This window comes from Bufo bufo, chromosome 4, assembly GCF_905171765.1.
Source record: "Bufo bufo chromosome 4, aBufBuf1.1, whole genome shotgun sequence".
Classification (NCBI taxonomy): domain Eukaryota; kingdom Metazoa; phylum Chordata; class Amphibia; order Anura; family Bufonidae; genus Bufo; species Bufo bufo.
This window is the reverse complement of record NC_053392.1, coordinates 349,177,670-349,201,983: the sequence shown is the minus strand read 5'-3', so window position 1 is coordinate 349,201,983 and position 24,314 is coordinate 349,177,670. Positions and strand designations below refer to the sequence as shown.

Genomic DNA, 24,314 nt, shown 5'->3' with positions numbered 1-24,314 from the left:
ATACAAAGTTGGCATTTGACCAAGATATTTATCTCACCCAGCATGGGTATATGTAAAATGACACCCCAAAACACATTGCCCAACTTCTCCTGAGTACGGAGATACCACATGTGTGACACTTTTTTGCAGCCTAGGTGGGCAAAGGGGCCCACATTCCAAAGAGCGCCTTTCGGATTTCACCGGCCATTTTTTTCAGATTTTGATTTCAAACTACTTACCACACATTTGGGCCCCTAGAATGCCAAGGCAGTATAACTACCCCACAAGTGACCCCATTTTGGAAAGAAGACACCCCAAGGTATTCCGTGAGGGGCATGGCGAGTTCCTAGAATTTTTTATTTTTTGTCACAAGTTAGCGGAAAATGTTGATTTTTTTTCTTTTTTTTTTTTCTTACAAAGTCTCATATTCCACTAACTTGTGACAAAAAATAAAAACTTCCATGAACTCACTATGCCCATCAGCGAATACCTTGGGGTGTCTTCTTTCCAAAATGGGGTCCCTTGTGGGGTAGTTATACTGCCCTGGGATTCTAGAGGCCCTAATGTGTGGTAAGTAGTTTGAAATCAAAATCTGTAAAAAATGGCCGGTGAAATCCGAAAGGTGCTCTTTGGAATGTGGGCCCCTTTGCCCACCTAGGCTGCAAAAAAGTGTCACACATCTGGTATCCCCGTACTCAGGAGAAGTTGGGCAATGTGTTTTGGGGTGTCATTTTACATATACCCATGCTGGGTGAGATAAATATCTCGGTCAAATGCCAACTTTGTATAAAAAAATGGGAAAAGTTGCCTTTTGCCAAGATATTTCTCTCACCCAGCATGGGTATATGTAAAAAGACACCCCAAAACACATTGCCCAACTTCTCCTGAGTACAGGGATACCAGATGTGTGACACTTTTTTGCAGCCTAGGTGGCAAAGGGGCCCACATTCCAAAGAGCACCTTTCGGATTTCACCGGCCATTTTTTACAGATTTTGATTTCAAACCACTTCTCACGCATTCGGCCCCTAAAATGCCAGGGCAGTATAACTACCCCACAAGTGACCCCATTTTGGAAAGAAGACACCCCAAGGTATTTCGTGATGGGCATAGTGAGTTCATGGAAGTTTCTATTTTTTGTCACAAGTTAGTGGAATATGAGACTTTGCAAGAAAAAAATAAATAAAAAATAAATCATCATTTTCCGCTAACTTGTGACAAAAAATAAAATATTCTAGGAACTCGCCATGCCCCTCACGGAATACCTTGGGGTGTCTTCTTTCCAAAATGGGGTCACTTGTGGGGTAGTTATACTGCCCTGGCATTCTAGGGGCCCTAATGTGTGGTAAGTAGGTAAATGACCTGTGAAATCCGAAAGGTGCTCTTTGGAATGTGGGCCCCTTTGCCCACCTAGGCTGCAAAAAAGTGTCACACATGTGGTATCGCCGTATTCAGGAGAAGTTGGGCAATGTGTTTTGGGGTGTCTTTTTACATATACTCATGCTGGGTGAGAGAAATATCTCGGCAAAAGACAACTTTTCCCATTTTTTATACAAAGTTGGCATTTGACCAAGATATTTATCTCACCCAGCATGGGTATATGTAAAATGACACCCCAACACACATTGCCCAACTTCTCCTGAGTACGGCGATACCAGATGTGTGACACTTTTTTGCAGCCTAGATGCGCAAAGGGGCCCACATTCCTTTTATGAGGGCATTTTTAGACATTTGGATCCCAGACTTCTTCTCACGCTTTAGGGCCCCTAGAATGCCAGGGCAGTATAAATACCCCACATGTGACCCCATTTTGGAAAGAAGACACCCCAAGGTATTCAATAAGGGGCATGGAGAGTTCATCGAATTTTTTTTTTTTTGGCACAAGTTAGCGGAAATTTATATATCTATTTTTTTCTCACAAAGTCTCCCTTTCCGCTAACTTGGGACAAAAATTTCAATCTTTCATGGACTCAACATGCCCCTCACGGAATACCTTGGGGTGTCTTCTTTCCGAAATGGGGTCACATGTGGGGTATTTATACTGCCCTGGCATTCTAGGGGCCCTAAAGCGTGAGAAGAAGTCTGGAATATAAATGTCTAAAAAATTTTACGCATTTGGATTCCGTGAGGGGTATGGTGAGTTCATGTGAGATTTTCTTTTTTGACACAAGTTAGTGGAATATGAGACTTTGTAAGAAAAAAAAAATAATTTCCGCTAACTTGGGCCAAAAAAATGTCTGAATGGAGCCTTACAGGGGGGTGATCAATGACAGGGGGGTGATCAATGACAGGGGGGTGATCAGGGAGTCTATATGGGGTGATCACCCCCCTGTCATTGATCACGCCCCTGTAAGGCTCCATTAAGACGTCCGTATGTGTTTTGCGGATCCAATCCATGTATCAATGGATCCGTAAAAATCATATGGACGTCTGAATGGAACCTTACAAGGGGGTGATCAATGACAGGGGGGTGATCAGGGAGTCTATATGGGGTGATCACCCCCCTGTCATTGATCACCCCCCTATAAGGCTCCATTCAGATGTCCGTATGTGTTTTGCGGATCCGATCCATGTATCAGTGGATCCGTAAAAATCATACGGACATCTGAATGCAGCCTTACAGGGGGGTGATCAATGACAGGGGGGTGATCAATGACAGGGGGGTGATCAGGGAGTCTATATGGGGTGATCACCCCCCTGTCATTGATCACCCCCCTATAAGGCTCCATTCAGATGTCCGTATGTGTTTTGCGGATCCGATCCATGTATCAGTGGATCCGTAAAAATCATACGGACATCTGAATGGAGCCTTACAGGGGGGTGATCAATGACAGGGGGGTGATCAATGACAGGGGGGTGATCAGGGAGTCTATATGGGGTGATCACCCCCCTGTCATTGATCACCCCCCTATAAGGCTCCATTCAGATGTCCGTATGTGTTTTGCGGATCCGATCCATGTATCAGTGGATCCGTAAAAATCATACGGACATCTGAATGCAGCCTTACAGGGGGGTGATCAATGACAGGGGGGGTGATCAATGACAGGGGGGTGATCAGGGAGTCTATATGGGGTGATCACCCCCCTGTCATTGATCACCCCCCTATAAGGCTCCATTCAGATGTCCGTATGTGTTTTGCGGATCCGATCCATGTATCAGTGGATCCGTAAAAATCATACGGACATCTGAATGCAGCCTTACAGGGGGGTGATCAATGACAGGGGGGTGATCAATGACAGGGGGGTGATCAGGGAGTCTATATGGGGTGATCACCCCCCTGTAAGGCTTCATTCAGACGCCTGTATGTGTTTTGCGGATCCGATCCATGTATCCGTGGATCCGTAAAAAACATACGGACATCTGAATGCAGCCTTACAAGGGGGTGATCAATGACAGGGGGGTGATCAATGACAGGGGGGTGATCAGGGAGTCTATATGGGGTGATCACCCCCGTCATTGATCACCCCCCTGTAAGGCTCCATTCAGACGTCCGTATGTGTTTTGCGGATCCGATCCATGTATCAGTGGATCCGTAAAAATCATACGGACGTCTGAATGGAGCCTTACAAGAGGGTGATCAGGGAGTCTATATGGGGTGATCACCCCCCTGTAAGGCTCCATTCAGACGCCTGTATGTGTTTTGCGGATCCGATCCATGTATCCGTGGATCCTTAAAAAACATACGGACATCTGAATGCAGCCTTACAGGGGGGTGATCAATGACAGGGGTGTAATCAATGACAGGGGGGTGATCAGGGAGTCTATATGGGGTGATCACCCCCGTCATTGATCACCCCCCTGTAAGGCTCCATTCAGATGTCCGTATGTGTTTTGCGGATCCGATCCATGTATCAGTGAATCCGTAAAAATCATACGGACGTCTGAATGGAGTCTTACAGGGGGGTGATCAATGACAGGGGGGTGATCAATGACAGGGGGGTGATCAGGGAGTCTATGTGGGGTGATCAGGGGTGATCAGGGGTTAATAAGGGGTTAATAAGTGACAGGGGGGGGTGTAGTGTAGTGGTGCTTGGTGCTACTTATTACTGAGCTACCTGTGTCCTCTGGTGGTCGATCCAAACAAAAGGGACCACCAGAGGACCAAGTAGCAGGTATATTAGACGCTGTTATCAAAACAGCATCTAATATACCTGTTAGGGGTTAAAAAAAATCGCATCTCGAGCCTGCCAGCGAACGATCGCCGCTGGCAGGCTGGAGATCCACTCGCTTACCTTCCGATCCTGTGAACGCGCGCGCCTGTGTGCGCGCGTTCACAGGAAATCTCGCGTCTCGCGAGATGACGCATATATGCGTGACTGTGCGCAGGGCTGCCGCCTCCGGAACGCGATTCTGCGTTAGGCGGTCCGGAGGCAGTTAAAGGGAAACATTATTCTTGGTTCAAAATGAGCTGAAAAGATATCACTCAAATCTCAAAACTTAAGGATCTTATGAAGGATAGGGTCTTGGAGAACACAGGCTGTGTAACGTAACCACAGCATCTACAGGGAGTGCAGAATTATTAGGCAAGTTGTATTTTTGAGGATTAATTTTATTATTGAACAACAACCATGTTCTCAATGAACCCAAAAAACTCATTAATATCAAAGCTGAATATTTTTGGAAGTAGTTTTTAGTTTGTTTTTAGTTTTAGCTATTTTAGAGGGATATCTGTGTGTGCAGGTGACTATTACTGTGCATAATTATTAGGCAACTTAACAAAAAACAAATATATACCCATTTCAATTATTTATTTTTACCAGTGAAACCAATATAACATCTCAACATTCACAAATATACATTTCTGACATTCAAAAACAAAACAAAAACAAATCAGTGACCAATATAGCCACCTTTCTTTGCAAGGACACTCAAAAGCCTGCCATCCATGGATTCTGTCAGTGTTTTGATCTGTTCACCATCAACATTGCGTGCAGCAGCAACCACAGCCTCCCAGACACTGTTCAGAGAGGTGTACTGTTTTCCCTCCTTGTAAATCTCACATTTGATGATGGACCACAGGTTCTTAATGGGGTTCAGATCAGGTGAACAAGGAGGCCATGTCATTAGATTTTCTTCTTTTATACCCTTTCTTGCCAGCCACGCTGTGGAGTACTTGGACGCGTGTGATGGAGCATTGTCCTGCATGAAAATCCTGTTTTTCTTGAAGGATGCAGACTTCTTCCTGTACCACTGCTTGAAGAAGGTGTCTTCCAGAAACTGGCAGTAGGACTGGGAGTTGAGCTTGACTCCATCCTCAACCCGAAAAGGCCCCACAAGCTCATCTTTGATGATACCAGCCCAAACCAGTACTCCACCTCCACCTTGCTGGCGTCTGAGTCGGACTGGAGCTCTCTGCCCTTTACCAATCCAGCCACGGGCCCATCCATCTGGCCCATCAAGACTCACTCTCATTTCATCAGTCCATAAAACCTTAGAAAAATCAGTCTTGAGATATTTCTTGGCCCAGTCTTGACGTTTCAGCTTGTGTGTCTTGTTCAGTGGTGGTCGTCTTTCAGCCTTTCTTACCTTGGCCATGTCTCTGAGTATTGCACACCTTGTGCTTTTGGGCACTCCAGTGATGTTGCAGCTCTGAAATATGGCCAAACTGGTGGCAAGTGGCATCTTGGCAGCTGCACGCTTGACTTTTCTCAGTTCATGGGCAGTTATTTTGTGCCTTGGTTTTTCCGCACGCTTCTTGCGACCATGTTGACTATTTTGAATGAAACGCTTGATTGTTCGATGATCACGCTTCAGAAGCTTTGCAATTTTAAGAGTGCTGCATCCCTCTGCAAGATATCTCACTATTTTTGACTTTTCTGAGCCTGTCAAGTCCTTCTTTTGACCCATTTTGCCAAAGGAAAGAAAGTTGCCTAATAATTATGCACACCTAATATAGGGTGTTGATGTCATTAGACCACACCCCTTCTCATTACAGAGATGCACATCACCTAATATGCTTAATTGGTAGTAGGCATTCGAGCCTATACAGCTTGGAGTAAGACAACATGCATAAAGAGGATGATGTGGTCAAAATACTCATTTGCCTAATAATTCTGCACGCAGTGTATTTCTATCCTTCTCTATAGATCCATGTTTTGTAATGTAGCTTCAAGACATAGATTGCTTGTCAGATTTGCCAAAATCTACTAATAATCTCACTTGGTCAAAACAAGGAGCTTTGCGGGAGCTGTATTACCTGGACAACCAAGTTCTAAATGGGGACCACCTATGAAACCACTCACTAACAGTTGTCATAGATGGAGAAAGCTGTGAGTAGCCATAAATTTCCCCCGCAGCAGAAATTTAGTATTATACTGTACACAATAAAACATGGGGGATTGCATGATAAATGGTCATGTGGAGACCTCCAGAGCAGGAGATGACCTGCAGAGTAGCTGCCGCCATTGGCTTATAAAGAAGGAGACCCCAACCAATGACATTTATATGACTTAAGTATATATAAAAAAAGCCCTTATTTTGCAACCAATCCATCCATCTTTTTGGCTTAGATGATGTAGGAGCAGAAATAGTGGATGGTATAGGGATGTCTTAGATTGTTCTTTTCACCAATGGAAATTTTGGTATACCATACTTAGACACCAGTTCCATACCTTCAATGGAAGCAGAGCACACTACTACTATGGGGCTGATGCTGAATTCCGTCTGTTTCCGATCTGAAAATACTGCATTTCATGCAGCCTCCACTAGGGGGAACTCAGTGCAGAGAGATAATTGCAGCTTCCATTGGAGACAATGGTAACTGTATACACTTCTATGCACTGAGTTTCCCTATTGGTAGGTGCAGGCAGACAGCTTTAGAATAGGTGAAGTGAAGCAGTAAAATGTATCCATATGCCAGTTGTCTGCTGTAAATACATTAATGGTCTTAGTTATGAGCATGGAGGGTCTTAGTTATGAGGAAATATTAAAAACATTTAAATGTATTTAGTCTTTAGAAGAGACATCTTAGGGGGTACATGATTAACCTATGCAAATATATAAATGGGCCATACAAAAAATACGATGAAAAACTGTTCCATGTAAAATGCCCTCAAAAGACAAGGGGGCACTGTCTCCGACTGTAGAAGAAACGGTTCAGTCTCCAGAAGCGTCAAAACTTCTTTACTGTAAGAACTGTTGGGGTTAGGGCTGCAGAAAAAGATTTTAGTAATCGAGTATTCTACCGATTATTTTTACGACTAATCGAGTACTCTAATAAGAAAAAAATTATTAAATAGACTGTTTTCCTTTATAAAAACTCATCATACCCCCTAACATCATTTTGCAACACCCTTCGTTTTCCCCTGTGCGATCAGCCCAAGTGCCTTCTGTTCTCCCCCACCCCAGTGCCTTTAGCTCCATTCCCCCAGTGCCATCAGCGCTCCCCCACCCCAGTGCCATCAGCTCTCCCCCACCCCAGTGTCATCAGCTCTCCCCACCCCAGTGCCATCAGCTCTCCCCCACCCCAGTGCCATTAGTTCCCCCCCACCTCAGTCCCATAAGCTCTCCCCCACCCCAGTCCCATCAGCTCCACTCCCCCAGTGCCTTCAGCTCTCCCCCACCCCAGTGCCTTCAGCTCTCCCCCACCCCAGTGCCTTCAGCTCTCCCCCACCCCAGTCCCATCAGCTCCACTCCCCCAGTGCCTACAGCTCTCCCCCACCCAGTGCCATCAGCTCCCCCTCCAATGACACCAGCTCCCCATGTCATCAGTTGCTCCCCCTCCCACTGCCATTAGCTCCTCCCCCAATACCACCATCTCCCCCCACTGCCATCAGTTCTCACACTCACCCTCCTAGCCATCAGTGCCCAGCTGCAGCGCCAGTGAACTAAAATGTCCTGATGATGTGTGTACGTCAGGATCCAAAATAGCGTTGTGCGAGCAGGCGGGTGATCACGGAGCGTGAGTAATAGCAAGCTCTTTACTCACACTCTGTGGTCACATGGCACAAATGAATCATCGATTCGATTGATTCGAGGATTTTTTTGTGTCGAGTTAATCGATTAATTCGAGTAATCGTTTCAGCCCTAGTTGGGGTCCTTTATCAAACTGGTGTAAAGTAGAACTGGCTTAGTTGCCCATAGCAACCAATCACCTTTCTTTTTTGACAGCTCATTTGGCAAATGAAAGGTGGAATATCATTGGTTGCTATGGACAACTAAGCCAGTTCTACTTTATACCAGTTTAATAAATGATCCCATGTGAGTCCGTGGAATAGTCTACCTCTGGACGTGGTCACAGCAGGAACAGTGGACAGTTTTACATAAATTCTTAAAAATAAATGACATTAATGCTTATGAAAATGTGTAGAAATCTGAGTCTCACTCCCTTTTCTAAAATTCGGGTCCCCTCCTATCCCTTGGTTGAACTTGATGGACTTATGTCTTTTTTTCAACCGTATTAACTATGTAACTATGTATTATGCTGTTCAGAATGGGTGCCATATTTTTGAAGCACCTGTTCAACTTTTTCTGACATACAAGTGAAACTCTAAAAATTAGAATATCGTGCAAAAGTCCATTTATTTCAGTAATGCAACTTGAAAGGAATTGCATTAATGCAGCTTAAAATTAGAATTTTGTGAAAAGGTTCAATATTCTAGGCTCAAAGTGTCACGCTCTAGTCAGCTAATTAATCCATACCCCCTAAGCAAAGGGTACCTCAAAATTGTGACTTTGGGGTTTCATAAGCTGTAAGACATAATCATCCAAATTATACCAAATAAAGGCTTGAAATATCTCGCTTTACATGTAATGAGTCTCGTATGTTAGTTTCTCCTTTTAAGTTGCATTACTGAAATAAATGAACTTTGCACGATATTCAAATTTTTTGAGTTTCACCTATAGAAGTCAGATAAAGTGGGTAAAAATGAAGGCGGTTTTTTTTCTATTACAATTTTTTTTAAAATTAAAATTTCTTCTGCTCAATAAAAAAAAAACACAAGTCTGGGATGTGCTTTGTGTTCTGCGTTGCCTGGAAGCATACTGGAAAACTGATGAGACAAGGGGGCCATACTAAATTTTGCTATGGAGCCCTATGAGATCTGTGAACACCCTGATCCAACTCTTTGTTACACTACCTTACATCACTTCAGTAAACAGCTATTCTGCATCCAACCCACTTCCAAGATAGTCTTTCATTTCAAAAATCTCACATGGGACCTAATGTTCAGCGCAATAATAAACTCAGTTCTTGCGGCCACACTTCAGTAGTGAACTGAACACCCTTGTAATTAAGTAAAACTATCTAAAAGTGACTTAACCTAATTTAGTGATTACTGTGACAGACCTTCACCATGTAGAAGCTGTTTTTATCCTTATATGATTTTTCTTAGGGTATGTTCACACAATGGATTTTGAAAATTCAGTGCAGAATCCACGCATGTTTTTTTTTTCCCAGCGCATTTTATCATGCTGTTATGGATGCTTTTTTGGCACATTTTTTATAACTGATGGGTGTTTACTACAATACAAAACTGCATTTTCAGCTTGTGGTTTTTGGCACAGATCTTCACCAAAAACCACACAGAAAACACGCAAAGAATGCATGAAGACGTACAGAACTGTTTTTTATGCTTGCCCTTCATTTCAATAGGAGATTCAGTGATGATTCTGCCCCAAGAGGTCCTGTTGCTTCTTTTTTCCATGTGGAAAAAAATGTAAGTGCTGTTTCCCATGGAAACGAATAGGAGGCTGTTTTGAGGTGTTTGTTGGAGCTGATTTTGAGGTGGAAGAAGTATACTGTACATCCTTCCTTTATAGTCCCCATCCCTTTGGAATGCAGTTCTGGTTTTGGCTAAAAAAAAAACTTGAAAAACTGCCACAAATACTGTGGCTTGTTTATATTTTCTAATAGACCACCGCTTTGAGAAGACCACTCCCATATCCAGACCAGCTTTCCTGTCACAAATCTTCAGGTCCAACATATATTAATTATACTGGCCATCATGGCTCCTTGATCTCGTTGCATGCAGCCATTTGGTCACTGGGAGAGAGGCACTCCCAGTAAAAAACATTCAGACGGTCGCAACTGATGGCACCTGAAGGGTTAAAAGTCCATGATCAGAGTAAAACAGCAGTCACCTACCAGCTATGGCTTCTGACTCAACATCTGTTGTACATGTACGGTGGATGTCGGGAAGGGGTTAAAGGGGTTCTCCAAGAGTATAAAATGTCCCCTCATGTGCCGGGCACCCCACATGGAATATACTTACCCCGGATCCCGCTCCCGGTGGTGCTAGGGAGGCTTGTCCCCGCCTGCCATTGGCTGCTCCCCCCCGACACCGGATGTTTTCATCTGCGTGCAGGGAGAAGCAGCAGTGGCGGTGCGGGGACCAGGAGCGGCGAGGGGACCAGGGTAAGTATATTCCATGTGGGGTGCCCGGCACATGAGGGGACATTTTATACTCTTGGAGAACCCCTTTAAGGTTATCTAAAGTCACGTATTATTATTGATTTGCCCACTAGTATTTGGTATAATGCACACTGTCTGAGAAGCTCAGATGCGAATCTCAGACATCACAAACAAAAAATAAATTCATAATTTCATTACGTACTACTTTACTTTGTCCTTTTGAGTGGAAAGAAATTATAGCACTATAATAAAACCGTATTTATACCCATAATTCCACCATCTGGTCTTCTCTAGACTGTGTAGATAGATTTGCAAGAAAAAGTAAGTGAACTCTTTGGAATGACCTGGATTCCTGTGAATGTGGTCTGGTTGTTATCTAAAACACAATCTAAGTAAATTACTAAGACATGAACAGTTGTACTTTTATTGAGCACATTGAATAAACATCCACAGTGCAGGGATTAAAAAGCAAGTAAACCTTTGCGGTAATGACTTTTCCAGGAGATAATTGGAAACTGGTATTTCAGTTAAGGAGATGAGATTGGAAGTGTGGGTTCACAGGTGCTTTGCCGCTTAATAGAGACACATGGAGCCTGGTTAATGTCAAATCTGTTCTTCTCATGAAAGATTGGTTAGTGTGAACCATGCCTCGGTGCAAACAATTTTCAGAAGACCTCAGAAGACATGATACAGTGATGCATAAAATGCTACAAATTAATTATTAAATATCTGGGTGTATATTAATTCATGGTTAGACAAATTATCTACAGGTGGAGAAACTATTTCTGCTCTGCCTAAAAGTGGGCATCCAGTGGGCATCCTGTTTACAGCAATCCAATGGGCCATTCTGGAAGAGCTGAGAAAAAAAGGTAACAGCAAAAGATCTATAGAGCATTCTACAAACTTCAAAAACTTGTATCTAAGTGTCCACTATTAGAAAAACAGTGAACAATTATGATGTTTATAGAAGGACACTACAAAGGTAGCCACTGCTGTAAAGTCTGTCCGCCTGCATTGTAAAATGTTCTACGGAAAGATGAGACAAAAATAGAACTTTTCAGCACAAACTAACAAATCTACAGGTATGTTTTATGGGGGGGAAAACTGCACACAAAAACAAAACCTCATCGCAAATGTGAAGCATCCTGGAGGGAGCATCATGGTTTAGGGCTGCTTTACTGCCTCATGGCCTGGACACCCTGTGATTATCGAGGGAACAATGAATTCTGAAGAGTATTAGGGCCTTTTACAGGAGAATGTAACAACAGCAGTCCATGACCTAAAGCCAAAGAGACATTGTGACAGAAGGCACAAAGTACACAAGTAAGTCAACTAAAGAATGGTTGAAAATTAAATAGATTTGTGTTTTCGATTGGCCAAGTCATAGTCTTGACATTAACCCAATTGAGATGTTTCGGCAAGATCTGAAGAGGGCTGTGCACGCAATTCATCCCCTAAATACTGTTGAACTGAAACACACTTACACGGAGGAATGGTCCCAAATTCCTCATCAACATTGTACAAATCTTATTTGCAGCTACACAAAACATTTGCTGGAGGTGATTGCTGCTAAAAGGGGATCTTCAGGTTATTAACTTCAAGGGTTCATTTTGGCTAGAGTCACACTAGCATTAAAATGATGTGGCAGGTTATTCCAGCATAGGAACAGCCTGTCGGAGTTCATCATATCCGGCATAGCCGGATACTGCCTTTCCCCGCCGGAGCCCATTGACTATAATGGGACCTGGTGGGGATTCAGCCTGTTTCTGGCATTATTGCCCAGATTCAGACGGATAAAAAACTGTGTCCTGGCCCTTTCTGGCTTCCAGATATGATGAACTCCAGCATGGTTCTAACTCTGGTGTGAAACTAGCTTACTTTTCTCCCTGCACTGTGGAGGTTTACTCAATGTGATTAATAAAGGTCATGAACACAGGGGTGTCGAATTCCTATCGCCCGACGCCCAGGACATGCAGTTCCGGGCGCCGGGCAAGTAGTTTGAACAGTTGTTTAGCCCTGTGCGGGCAAGTAGCAGGGACATGTCGGTTGGGCAGTAATAGGAGCGGTCATATGCTAGCCGCGAGCTGACCGCTCCTACATCTAGGTCAGCCTGCCCCTGCATCGTGCATATGAGTACCGTACATATCACTTCCTGCAGGCGGCCCCGCTCCTCCCGACTCCTGTATCGAAGTCTCCGCCCACCTGCCAGCACAGGAGCGCACAGTAAGTCAGCACACCGTCTCCAGAGACTGAGTAATTGCAGGCCAAGATGGGAAAAGAGGAGTGAGAGACCCCACGGCCCCCTGCAGATGAGCGTTCCTCCCGGAGCCTGTCTACATCGCAGCTCCCGGCCTGACCTGCAAGCGCTGACTGGGGTCACATAGCATTATACTGATTTATGATGCTATGTAACCCTTACAGTTCTGGAATGTGTTGGATAACACTGACAGCATTATGTCAGTGTTATCCAATACATTCCAGAACTGTAAGGGTTACATAGCATCATAAATCAGTATAATGCTATGTGACCCCAGTCAGCGCTTGCAGGTCAGGCCGGGAGCTGCGATGTGGACAGGCTCCGGGAGGAACGCTCATCTGCAGGGGTGTCAGAAATAAAGGTTGTGCTGTCTGTCTTCTGAGGCTCTGGCCCTGCCTGCAATCTGCACTGCACGTGGCACTTGATAAACTATAATGTCTCCCTGTTGCCCCCATACAGTATAACGTCTCCTTGTGGCCCCCATACAGTATAACGTCTCCCTCTTGCCCCCATACAGTATAACATCACCTTGGGGCTGCCCACATACAGTATAACGTCTCCCTGTGCCCCCATACAGTATAACGTCACCTTGGGGCTGCCCTAGTGCCCCATACAGTATAACGTCACCAAGCGGCTGCCCCCGCACAGTATAACGTCACCCTGTGGCCCCTGCCCCCATACAGTATAACGTCACACTGTGGCCCCCACCCCCATACAATATAACGTCTCCCTGTGGCCCCCACCCCCATACAGTATAACATCTCCCTGTGACCCCCGCTCCCATACAGCATAACGTCTCCTTGTGGCCCCCGCCCCATACAGCATGACATCTCCTCGTGGCCCTGCCCCCATACAGCATAACGTCTCCTTGTGGCCCCCGCCCCATACAGCATAACATCTCCTTGTGGCCCCCGCCCCATACAGTATAACATCGCCTTGTGGCCCCCGCCCCCATACAGTATAACGTTAGTATAAGTTCAGGACAAGTAGATGGTCATGAGGGACAAGTAGATTGAGCCCCCACTTTAGTCCTTCGACAAGTAGTTTTTTTTTTTATTTCCACACCCCTGTGAACAGTACAATTGTTTGGGTTTGAGTGTTATTACTTCAGTTAGGCTGTGCTCGTCCACAGTTGTGATTTGGATAACAGTCAGACCACATTTTATTAGTGTTCACTTACTTATTCCTTTGAAATGTAAAGACAAGACAGATAGATAGATAGATACTTAAAGGGGTATTCCAGAATGTTACTATTGATGAACTATCCTCAGGATAGTATCTGATCAGTGGGGATCCAACACTTGACACCCCCACCGATCAGCTGTTTAAGAAGGCACCGAAACTCCTGTGTGCGCCTCAGCCTTCTCTGTGCTTACCAAGTATAGTCCCATACATTGTATAGCGGCTGTGCTTGGTATCATGCTCAGCCCCATTCACTTCAATGTGGCTGAGTGCGATACCAAGCACAGCCACTATACAATGTACGGCACTATACTTGGTAAGCTGTGAGAAGGCAGGATCGCTGGTGCCTTCTCTGACAGCTTATCGGAGGGGTTACGGGTGTCGGATCCCCACTGATCAGATATTGATGATCTATCCTGAGGATCGGTCATCATCCTGAGGATAGGTCATCAGTAGTAAAATCCTGGAAAACCCCTTTAATAAATCATTCATTTATATACAAATATAAAATATTGGAATATCCAATTTAAAAAATAATTATTTAGTGGAAACATTTTTGACCCAGAAAATCCCCAAAAAATAAAGTTTGCTTTAAATTAGTGTCAACAAAGAACTTAAAGCACATTATGACACAATTCATTTGCTTTTGTGTTCTGGAGTGGAAGTGAAGCCTATCTGCATCAAACAGGGGGACATTTCCTGGCGGTGAAAGGATCACGCTGAGTTAATTGAGGAACAGTGTTCTATCAACTAGTATTGCTTAGAACAGATGCCCGGCCTCACATTACCATGGAGCTGGCATTTCATTCTCACATTTTATGAGGTTTGATTAGTAAAATTCTCAATTGCTGCATCCCATTATCTCAGCTTAATCTTCAATGTGAGACCATAATGTGGAAATGCGTTGGCCGTTGGGTCTGAATGTATACCAGAAAGATGTGTGGGATCATGAATATCGCGCTGCATTATTTACTAATGAAATTGCTCAGCAGAACAAATAGTGAATAGGTCTTATGGGTTTTTTCCCACTGTGAGGATAAAGCACAGTAAAATCACAAAGAACACCTAGGCATTTTATCGCCAGAGGACAATGGAGACTGTAAATCAGAAATACTGCGCTCTGGTTGTCTCTTTCACTTTACTTTGTTACCATAAATCAGCTTCACAGAGAATATCTGCTGACAGCACTAATTCCATTTATATAGTGATCTACAAGTCTCCACAACACGTTTGATGTAATTATGATATATAAATGGTCATTCTTTCAGATTGCAGGATGAATTAGTGCAGATAGCATTATTGAACTCAATACACAGAAATAACCATTTGTCACACTATACGGTTAGCCATTGATTTATTTGATAATCTATTATTATTTCTGGCAATAACACCATTTGCTGCTTTTGATTGACTAGGCTGAGATAATGACAGTCTGTTAACGGTAGCTGAGACTCTAATTCAAAGTGGACATCCAATATGACTGCACTTTCTGCTGTCACTTTTACAAAGTGACAACGCTTCAACTAAATAGAAAAATGCCCACATCTTTGTCAGCAGAAGCAGAATTTTTAATATATGGCCATTTTTTTAATATATTTTTTACATATATCCTCATAAAGTGTTTGTTTCTTATATTTCTAATTTAAAGGGCTTATGCCAAGATTTAAACATGTGTCTAATTGTTGTGGGTCCAATCACTGGAACTGTCACTGATAATGAGAATGGGTGTCCTGTGTCCCCCTATATGAACGGAATGGGTTTGCATGCGCGCTGTTGCGCTATTCTCCTCTATGGGACCTTCGGAGACAGCCTAATGGTGCACCCTATTTAATTGCTACATAGTATACTAAGAGGTCTGCAATGCTACCAGAAAACAGCACCAAAATATAAAGTATTGTAGCATTTGGTTCCCTAACAGCAGAGGCAGAACACAACGGTCTCATAGGTCATTTGTATTCTCCCACTTTTCTTCATCCACTTCCTTAACTTTTCTCTAGGCTGGACATGTTCTGACATTTATTTCTTAAAGGGGTTGTGCAGGCAGTATATATTAATAACCTATCCTGAGGATAGGTCATCAATATCTGATCAGTGGGGGTCCAACACCTGACACCCCCGCTGATCAGCTGTTTGAAGAGGAAGCGGTGCTGCATGCGAGAGCTGCTTCCTCTTTATTACACTGTCGTCTCCCTTGCAGTGACGGCACAGTGTAATTACAATTGCTCGCTCCATTCAAATGAATTGAGTGAGTACTTGTAATTATACTGCAGCACCAAAAGGTAGTGTAATGAAGAGGAAGCAGCACTCGCATGGAGCGCCACTTCCACTTCAAACAGCTGATCAGTTGAGGTGCTGGGTATTGTGAGGATAGAACATCAATATATACTGCCATGCACAACCCCTTTTAACTTTCCTCTAGGCTGGACAAGTTCTGATATGTGTGTCACGAGATAACCATCTTTTCTAAACAAAGTGATTTTACAATATTTGTGACATGATGTGTCTATCCCATATGTGTGACCATCCTTAAAGGGGTTCTCCAAGAATGATTTAAAATGACCGCAAGCAACTTGTCCTAGAATGTGAGCAGGACTGATTGCCACCACTGGCAGCGCTACCTAGGGGGATAAGGTGGCGAGCCTCACTAGATGCTACACTGCTCTACAATATCTGGTAATGACGTTGTCATGCCTACAATATACCATCATGGCTGAGCAGCCTAACAGAAACACTCACCAATGTGTACTATATGCAGGTGCTGGAGCGCAATGTGTAGTGAGGCCCTGCCCCTCACCCTTATACGCAGCTCTGTAATTGGAGGCAACCAGTCCTGCTCACATTCTAGGACAGGTTGCATGCAGCCATTTTAAATCATTCCTGGAGAACCCCTTGAACTAAATTAGAGCTAAGGTATGAGTCTGCTGTATCCTGTGTTAGATGCTATACAAAAAGGACAATATGTTGAATATTACGGTATATCACTTTAAATGAGACTAAAAAGCAGGCCTGGTAGCAGTTCAGCTAGATGGCCAATACCCCATGATCAGGAATGATTCGACCAATGTATAATATCTTAGCTAGGGAAAACAAATCTTCTGTACATTAGTTGTACCTGTTATCAGACATGTTGGAACCAGTATCCCAATATATCCCAGTGTACCAATATCCAACATCTTTAAAGGGTCTCCAGAATTTTACTAGTGATGGTAATATAAGGGTATAGTGATGTGCTATAATATGGGAATACTCCTTTAATCCTCCAGAGGTGAATTTTTTAGTGTCAAAGCATCATTAACTGTCACAGGCGTTCTTTGTATAGGAAATCCTGTGTCCAGTGGGGGGTGGAAATGAGGCTGTCATTCTCACAAAAGCCAAGATGCCGTGCAGGTCGGTCATGGCTGATTTGTCATACATGAAAAAAATTGCCTATTGCTGCCTTATTGTTAATGGTCGCACATTTTTGTAGGTTTTATCTGCCGTTAAAAATTAGCAATTGACAATAATTTTTTAATGGATAACAGGAAACAACTGTGGCTTCAATGGCTGCAAGGTTTTCTGCGACATCATTGCGCATTTTGACTGCCCACCGCCCATTCTTAAAACATGACCTGTTGAGGGTACATGAATAGCTAAAATGAAGATATGCCATCATTGTCTAGCCAGCAGACTGACTGATTTGCCCCTTGCCAATCACTTCAAGTGCACCAGTGCTAGGCAAATGCCGAGCTCCTGAGGGTTACGCATGTTACTGGTGGGTTATTTCCGTTGCTTCGCTAGTGATCCCATATTCTGAATACGGCTAATTTATACTGTAAAGTCAACTTCTTTTTGCACTTTTCCACTATTTTTCAATGGCAATTTTTAGCTTTTAAAGGCAATATTTTTAGCTCTGGTGAAAGCACCGCATTATGACTGTTATAAAGTCCTGTTGGCATTTGTCAGGCTGTAAATGACAAAACATTCGGGATGTACAGGTATCACTTACCTTGTCTTACAGCCAGAGTGGTTGTATAGACCAAGAATAGAAGGATGTAGTTAAGAAAACTCTGAAAGAGTGGTGTGTTGGCATGAAAATCCTCTGATAGGTATTTACTTGTGAGTCGGATGCCACATAGAAGCAGAGATAACACCTGACCCAGGGCTATAGACAACAGCATTTCCCTGTGAGAAACATAATTTAGAAATATTTACTATGATAGAAGTTTAGGTCAGTGCATATAACTATAAATACTGATCATAAAAAGTACAGTAACAGTACAAAACATTGTAAAACAGAACTTCAAATATTATTATTACACCATAAACGTCTAAAGAGGAGTCAAACTCTTATCGAGAGATGATCTCTTGGGTCTGGCTTCTGATATAATTTGAGCTTCGGAAAGAACATACTACAGCCTGCTTGGCTTTATCCATAAATCTGAACACCCCTGGCGGGCCCGTCAGGTGGGACGGAATTGGAGGGATATTCTAGATATAGGAACTCTTATCTGTCAGATAAGTGTGACATATCCACTTTAACAAAAGTTATACTTTGTAATGGCCTTACAATTTACCTACTGTACCTGATATTAATAGTGGTTACTGTAACTCACATTCCCAATTTACCCAATAGGCTGATATGGAATAACAATGTTTGGCAGCGTTTCACAGGCCGATAAATACAAAGGATATTTTATGCCCATATTCCCAATCTGGAGTTTTCTCACTAGGGTTTGGTTTTCTTTGAGAGACTGCAATTTTCTTTTATTGAAACAAACACATTTTTTACAATTAAAACTTCTGCATCATAAGAGAAAGAAACATGGAACAGTATCGGCATTCACACACTGAACCGTGCTTCATATAGTGAGGGCCCCCATTCGATGTGCAGCTAGGGTCAGTGAGGCATTCCAGACAACTGACTTCTTTTTAGTAAAAAGTGCACCTGAAGCCTGCTTAGACTTTTGACATAATGAGTAAAATAAAGTTTTCCGTTTTAATGGATATTTTAGTGCATTATATATTATGCCACACAAATAAAAATCATATGAAGTCAAGTGGAAAAAAATCAACATATTAAAATACACTTAAACTTACCTTCCATGGAAACACATAGGTCTCATGTGACATTCAACCTGCTTTGTTTTTCTCCTGATCAGCCTCTGTGGCAATTGGGCTTGGCTTAAAGGCTAGATGTTTATGATTGCATGTTACTCATTTGTGGCTAAAAATCATATTTTCAATTGGCCTTTATTAAAAATATTGAGTTGTTCTGTCACAAAGGGTTAACTGTTTCTCTAACTGTGTGACTGGTACTTTCACTTTCACTTTGTGTTGTCATCTAATAAGCTACTAAGAGGTCATAAACAATTATCTTATCAGTAAGATAAGAACTGAGCTATAATGAGTGTTTATAATATCAGAGAGCAGAGATAAGGAGCCCTTCAGCTCCCCAAATGACAGAAAAGAAAATCCACAGGCAGCTTCTACAGCATCTCAGCTATGTACACAAAAAAGATCAATTAAAAAAATGTCTTTTAGCTCAAAATAAGTACAATGCAATAAATAAAAAATGTTCCCAAAGGTGTAAATAGCCTTTAAGGCTAGGGCTACATGGTGATTTGGCTGTGAACAAGGGTCACTGTGTAGCACTGCAGCCATTAACTTCACTGGGCTGAAGCGCAACTCAGAAGTTGCCGTGACTACTGCTCCAGAATCACAAAATATCCAAAACTGGTGAATTTTTTTGTGATTCTGGGAGCATGGTTGCAGCAACTTGTGAGCTGCACTGCAACCCTATTCAGTTCAATTACTGCAGTGCTACGGAGTGATCCTTGTTCACACCACGAGTGTTGCGATCAAGATTGCCATGTAGCCCCAGCCTAATAGACATCAAGTTATTGGAGTCTCCTGCTGGAATTAATAGGATCCCGCAAAAAAATAACCTGGGCTCCCAAGGGCCATATTAATTTTTGTTATTGAGCTCATTCTCTTTAAGGCTTCTTTACATGAGCGAGTTTTCCATCCGGATGCGATGTGTGTTGTGAACGCATAGCATCCAGACTGAATCCTGACCCGTTCATTGCAATGGGTCTGTGCACATGAGTATTGTTTTTCATGCATCATCTTTGCATTCAGGAAAAATCTAAGCATGTTTTATATAGTATGTTTTTCACATAGCCATGGTTCCATAGCAAAGAATGAGGCTTGTGTGAAAAATGGAAAGCACCCGGATGCAATGTATTTTTCACTGATGGTGTCTAGGAGATGGTCAGTTTTTCTTCACATGTGAACAACGCATGAAAAACTAATTGGATCAGCGTGGAAAAACTGAAACAACGCAATTGCAGACAAAACCGATTCAACTTGTGTGTAAAACCATCATTTTTTCCCTGACACAATCCATATCGCTCGTATGAAAGAGGCCTAGAAGCTCACCACTAGTCTATTTCTTTTTTTTAACAGAAGTACATAATTCAAATAAAATCCAAGAACTGATGTCTGAAGTTTCACCTGAAATACACTATTAAAACAGGTGTGTGTCTTTCTGAGGGGGGGTTCAAACATTATGTGAATAGCACTTATTACATTACTGGGATTTTCATAATACTATGGGAAAGATTTACTATGAGCTTTATGCCCCTTTTATGGTGTCAAAAAGTTGCAAATCATGGTGCATGACATATTTGTGCTATAACTTGTGACTTTTCACACCTGGTAAGAAAAGTGGGCAAGGCTTAGGCTACTTTCTCACTAGCGTTAATGTTTTCCGGTATTGAGTCCCGTCATAGGGGCTCAATACCGGGGGAAGAACGCTTCAGTTTTGTCCTAATGCATTCTGAATGGAAAGCAATCCGTATGCATCAGGATGTCTTCCGTTCTATCCCTTTTACAGTATTCAATACAAAATTCCGGAACACTTGCTGGATTGCCGAATCCGGCATTAATTTCTATTGAAATGTATTAATGCTGGATCTGGTACCAAGTGTTTAGGAAATTGCCGCATTGATGGATCCAGTTTTCTGGTCTGCGCATGCGCAGACCTTTAAAAATGTGAAAAAAAGAAATACCGGATCCTTTTTTCCACATGACACCGGAGAGACGGATCCGGTATTTAAAGAGGACCTTTCACTAGAATAAAAAATATCAAATAAGTATACAGACATGGAGAGCGGCGCCCAGGGATCCCCCTGCACTTACTATTATCCCTGGGTGCCGCTCCGTTCTCCCAGTATAGGCTCCGGTATCTTCATATGTTAGGCTCCACCCAGTGGAACCTGCCGGCGTCTCCTTCTCCCAGGCTGTAGCGCTGGCCAATCGCAGCGCTCAGCTCATAGCCTGAGAGGGTTTTTTTTCTCTCAGGCTATGAGCTGAGCACTGCGATTGGCCAGCGCTACAGCCTGGGAGAAGGAGACGCCGGCAGGTTCCACTGGGTGGAGCTGAACATATGAAGATACCGGAGCCTATACCGGGCGAACGGAGCGGCACCCAGGGATAATAATAAGTGCAGGGAGATCCCTGGGCGCCGCTCTCCATGTCTGTATACTTAGTTTAGATTTTTTATTCTAGTGAAAGGTCCTCTTTAAATGCATTTGTCAGACGGATCCGGATCCAGAAACAAATGATATCCGTCTGCAACAACGCTAGTGTGAAACTAGCCTTAGTAGGAGAGGGTAGGACCTCTTGTGGACCAACAGATTTAAAGAGTACTTAAAACTCTGGGAGAAAGCACGATTGGAGCACTTCTCAGAGAGCTTTGCATTGTCGGATTTCCTCAGCTCTGTTCGGCGTTTCCAGCCTGCGGATTATGGATCCCATATACTTTATGTGGTTCTGTACTCCCTATGCAGAACAGAGCCGATGAGAGCCGACAGCTCAGAGATTTAGGTACCCTTTAACGTCTGGTGCGCCAGATATTGCTGCTAATTATAGTTCAATACTAAACCTGCTCATAGCAGCGGTAGATTTTAGATGTCTGTTCACATGTCTGTTCAATGGGATTGGAAAGCACAAGGATTCTTGCAAAATCCATTCAGATGAATGGAAGTGATTTTCAGCCGCAGATAGTTTCTGCAACAAAATTTGACGAATTTGAAGACTCCCTTCAAGCTCTGGGACAGACCAAGGTGTGCCAAGTTTATGAAGAGGCAAGGTAGGTACATTTACTCCATTGGAGGGTACGGCTACACAATGACACCTGTCGCAGCCAGTATCGCAGTGTCATCGTAATGTAGTGGTCATCCCATAGAAATTAACGGGGCTGAAACGCGATTTGCGACACGTAAGCAACAGAAAGCAGCAGAGTTGGATTTTTTTGCAATTCGGGTGTTGCAGTCGCGGCACACTTACAACTTACTCTGTGACTCCATTGATTTCTATGGGAACACCGCTACACTGGTGTATGAAATCCACACCTATGCGTTTCCCTTTCTCACCGTTTTCAACATACCTGCTTTCATAGAATAGTTAGTTTCACCTTGTACTCTCAGGACAGAATTCAGTGATCAGGACAGAATGATATATCCCCATGGAAGTAAACAATGGGTGGTGTTCTATTCACTGACAACAAGCAGAGATCTGTTCCCGCACAAAGCAGATTAGAAAGTTGCAGAACTTTTCATTATCCAATGGATATGTTTCATTCCCATAAAGCCAGAAGCCATCTACATGCACCCTGAGCAGATCTGCATGGTTCTGAGGTGTGGGATAGCTATTCACAGCATAAATGCAACTACTGCTTGAAACTATGCCGTGCTAGTTTATAGAGTAAGCAGAAGGGAAATGAACAACAACTACAAAGATCCAGTATATCAGGTCACATCTATACATAGATATTCACAGGGGGACACCACGCACTGAAGTTAGCGTTACGGTAAATTATAAATGAGAGGTTCCTAGGAACACATACTTTAGGCAAAGTGAGGAGAGAGCACTTTTACAGTAAATTTCTGTCAAATTGTGATAGTAGTACTGCAGCTTCAAACAACCGGATTTTTTTTTTAATATCCTGCTAGCTCCTGTGTATCTCATAGAGGAGACAATGAGATATGTTCTCACTGCAGAGTGAAGGTAGAATTTATTGCCGCACTTTCAGAAACAGGAAAAACTGCTCTCTCCACTTTTTATCCCGTCCGCTATCAAGACAGATTATACAGAAGCCGTAATTTAAAGTATCCATGTATTCAACGGAGGTCACACTTTCATTTTCCCTACAACTTGGTGTACGCTTTAGAACAGTGTATCCCAACCAGGGGCGCGAGAACCATATGTGGTTCTGGGAACCGCGACATGAGGCAGCTCTGGAAACTACTGTGCACTAGTCTCACCAGAGGCGAATCAATGAAAGGGAAATCTAGCAGTCGTATTAAAGGCTTTCTCTGGACAATATATATATATTTTTTAAAAGGCAATAAAAAAAAGTCATACTACTGGGTCCCCACTGGTCTCTACTTCCAGGTGACCTGCCCCAGACAGTGATTGGCTGAGCAGTCATTTCCTGTGTGTCAGGGGGTCCAGGAAGTAGAGACCAGGGAAATGTTGGGACAACAGTGGGGGAGGTTAGTTAGGTAACCTTTTTTTTTTATTAACAAAACAAAACCAAAAAAATCCTTTCTATTGGCTGGAGAACCACTTTAACCCCTTGAGCCTTGGAAGATTTAACATTTTTGCTTTTTCATTTTTCACTCCCTGCCTTTCTGGAGCTATAACTTTTTTATTTTTCCATTCACATAGCCATGTGAGGGCTTGTTTATTGTGGAATAAGCTGTACTTTCTAATGGCACCAATATTGTAACTGGAAAAATAACCGCTTTACGGGTTTTGTCTTTATGGTGTTCACTATGAGGTAAAACTGATCTGTTACCTTCATTCTCCAGGTCAGTACAATTACAGCTAGACTACATTTATACCACATTTAGTTTTTTTAACTATAATATTGAAGAAAAAAAAAAACTTTGAAAAAGTTCTTTCTTTGCATGACTACATTAATTTTTTCTTTGCATCACCATATTCTCACCCCTATAACTTTTTTTATAGTTACTTATACGGAGCTTTGTGAGGGGTGATCTGTGGTTTTTATTGATACCGTTTTTGGCATGTATATGACTTTTTGATCACTTTTTTGTGGGAAAGTCAAACAATGAAAAATGGTGAATCTGCATTTTGATTGTATTTTTCCCATTGTGCGGTTCCCTGTGTGAGATAAATATTTTTAGACTTTAATAGTAAAGGCATTTTTAGATGTGGCGGTGCCTATGATGTTTATTTTTTTGTTTATTTATTTTGACTTTAATTTTGGGAATTGGGGCTGATTTTTTTTTTAAATCACCCTAGGTGACTATAACAAGCAATCATCAGATTGTCATTTCTATTCAGTAATGGATTTTGATCGATTACTGAACAGCAAATTTAGTAAATTCCAATGCAGTCCAGGCTCAGGCCTATTACCAGAAGGAACACCGTCCCTGATCTCGGTGAAGGGAAGACGTTCCGGCTCCCAGTTTCAGTGCTCTCAGATGCCGTGCTCATATATGACCACGGCATCTGATGGGTTAAATGTCTGTGATTGG

General features: G+C 42.8%; 1 protein-coding gene across 1 annotated transcript in view; it reads right to left on the bottom strand.

Annotated features, from left to right (window-relative positions):
- SLC35F1 (solute carrier family 35 member F1) overlaps nucleotides 1–24,314 on the bottom strand; it is a 446,044-nt gene that overhangs the window by 210,039 nt on the left and 211,691 nt on the right. The window contains exon 2 of the mRNA XM_040428920.1: nucleotides 17,753–17,928. Within this exon, the coding sequence (XP_040284854.1) occupies nucleotides 17,753–17,928 (176 nt within the window). The remainder of the gene's footprint in view (nucleotides 1–17,752; nucleotides 17,929–24,314) is intronic.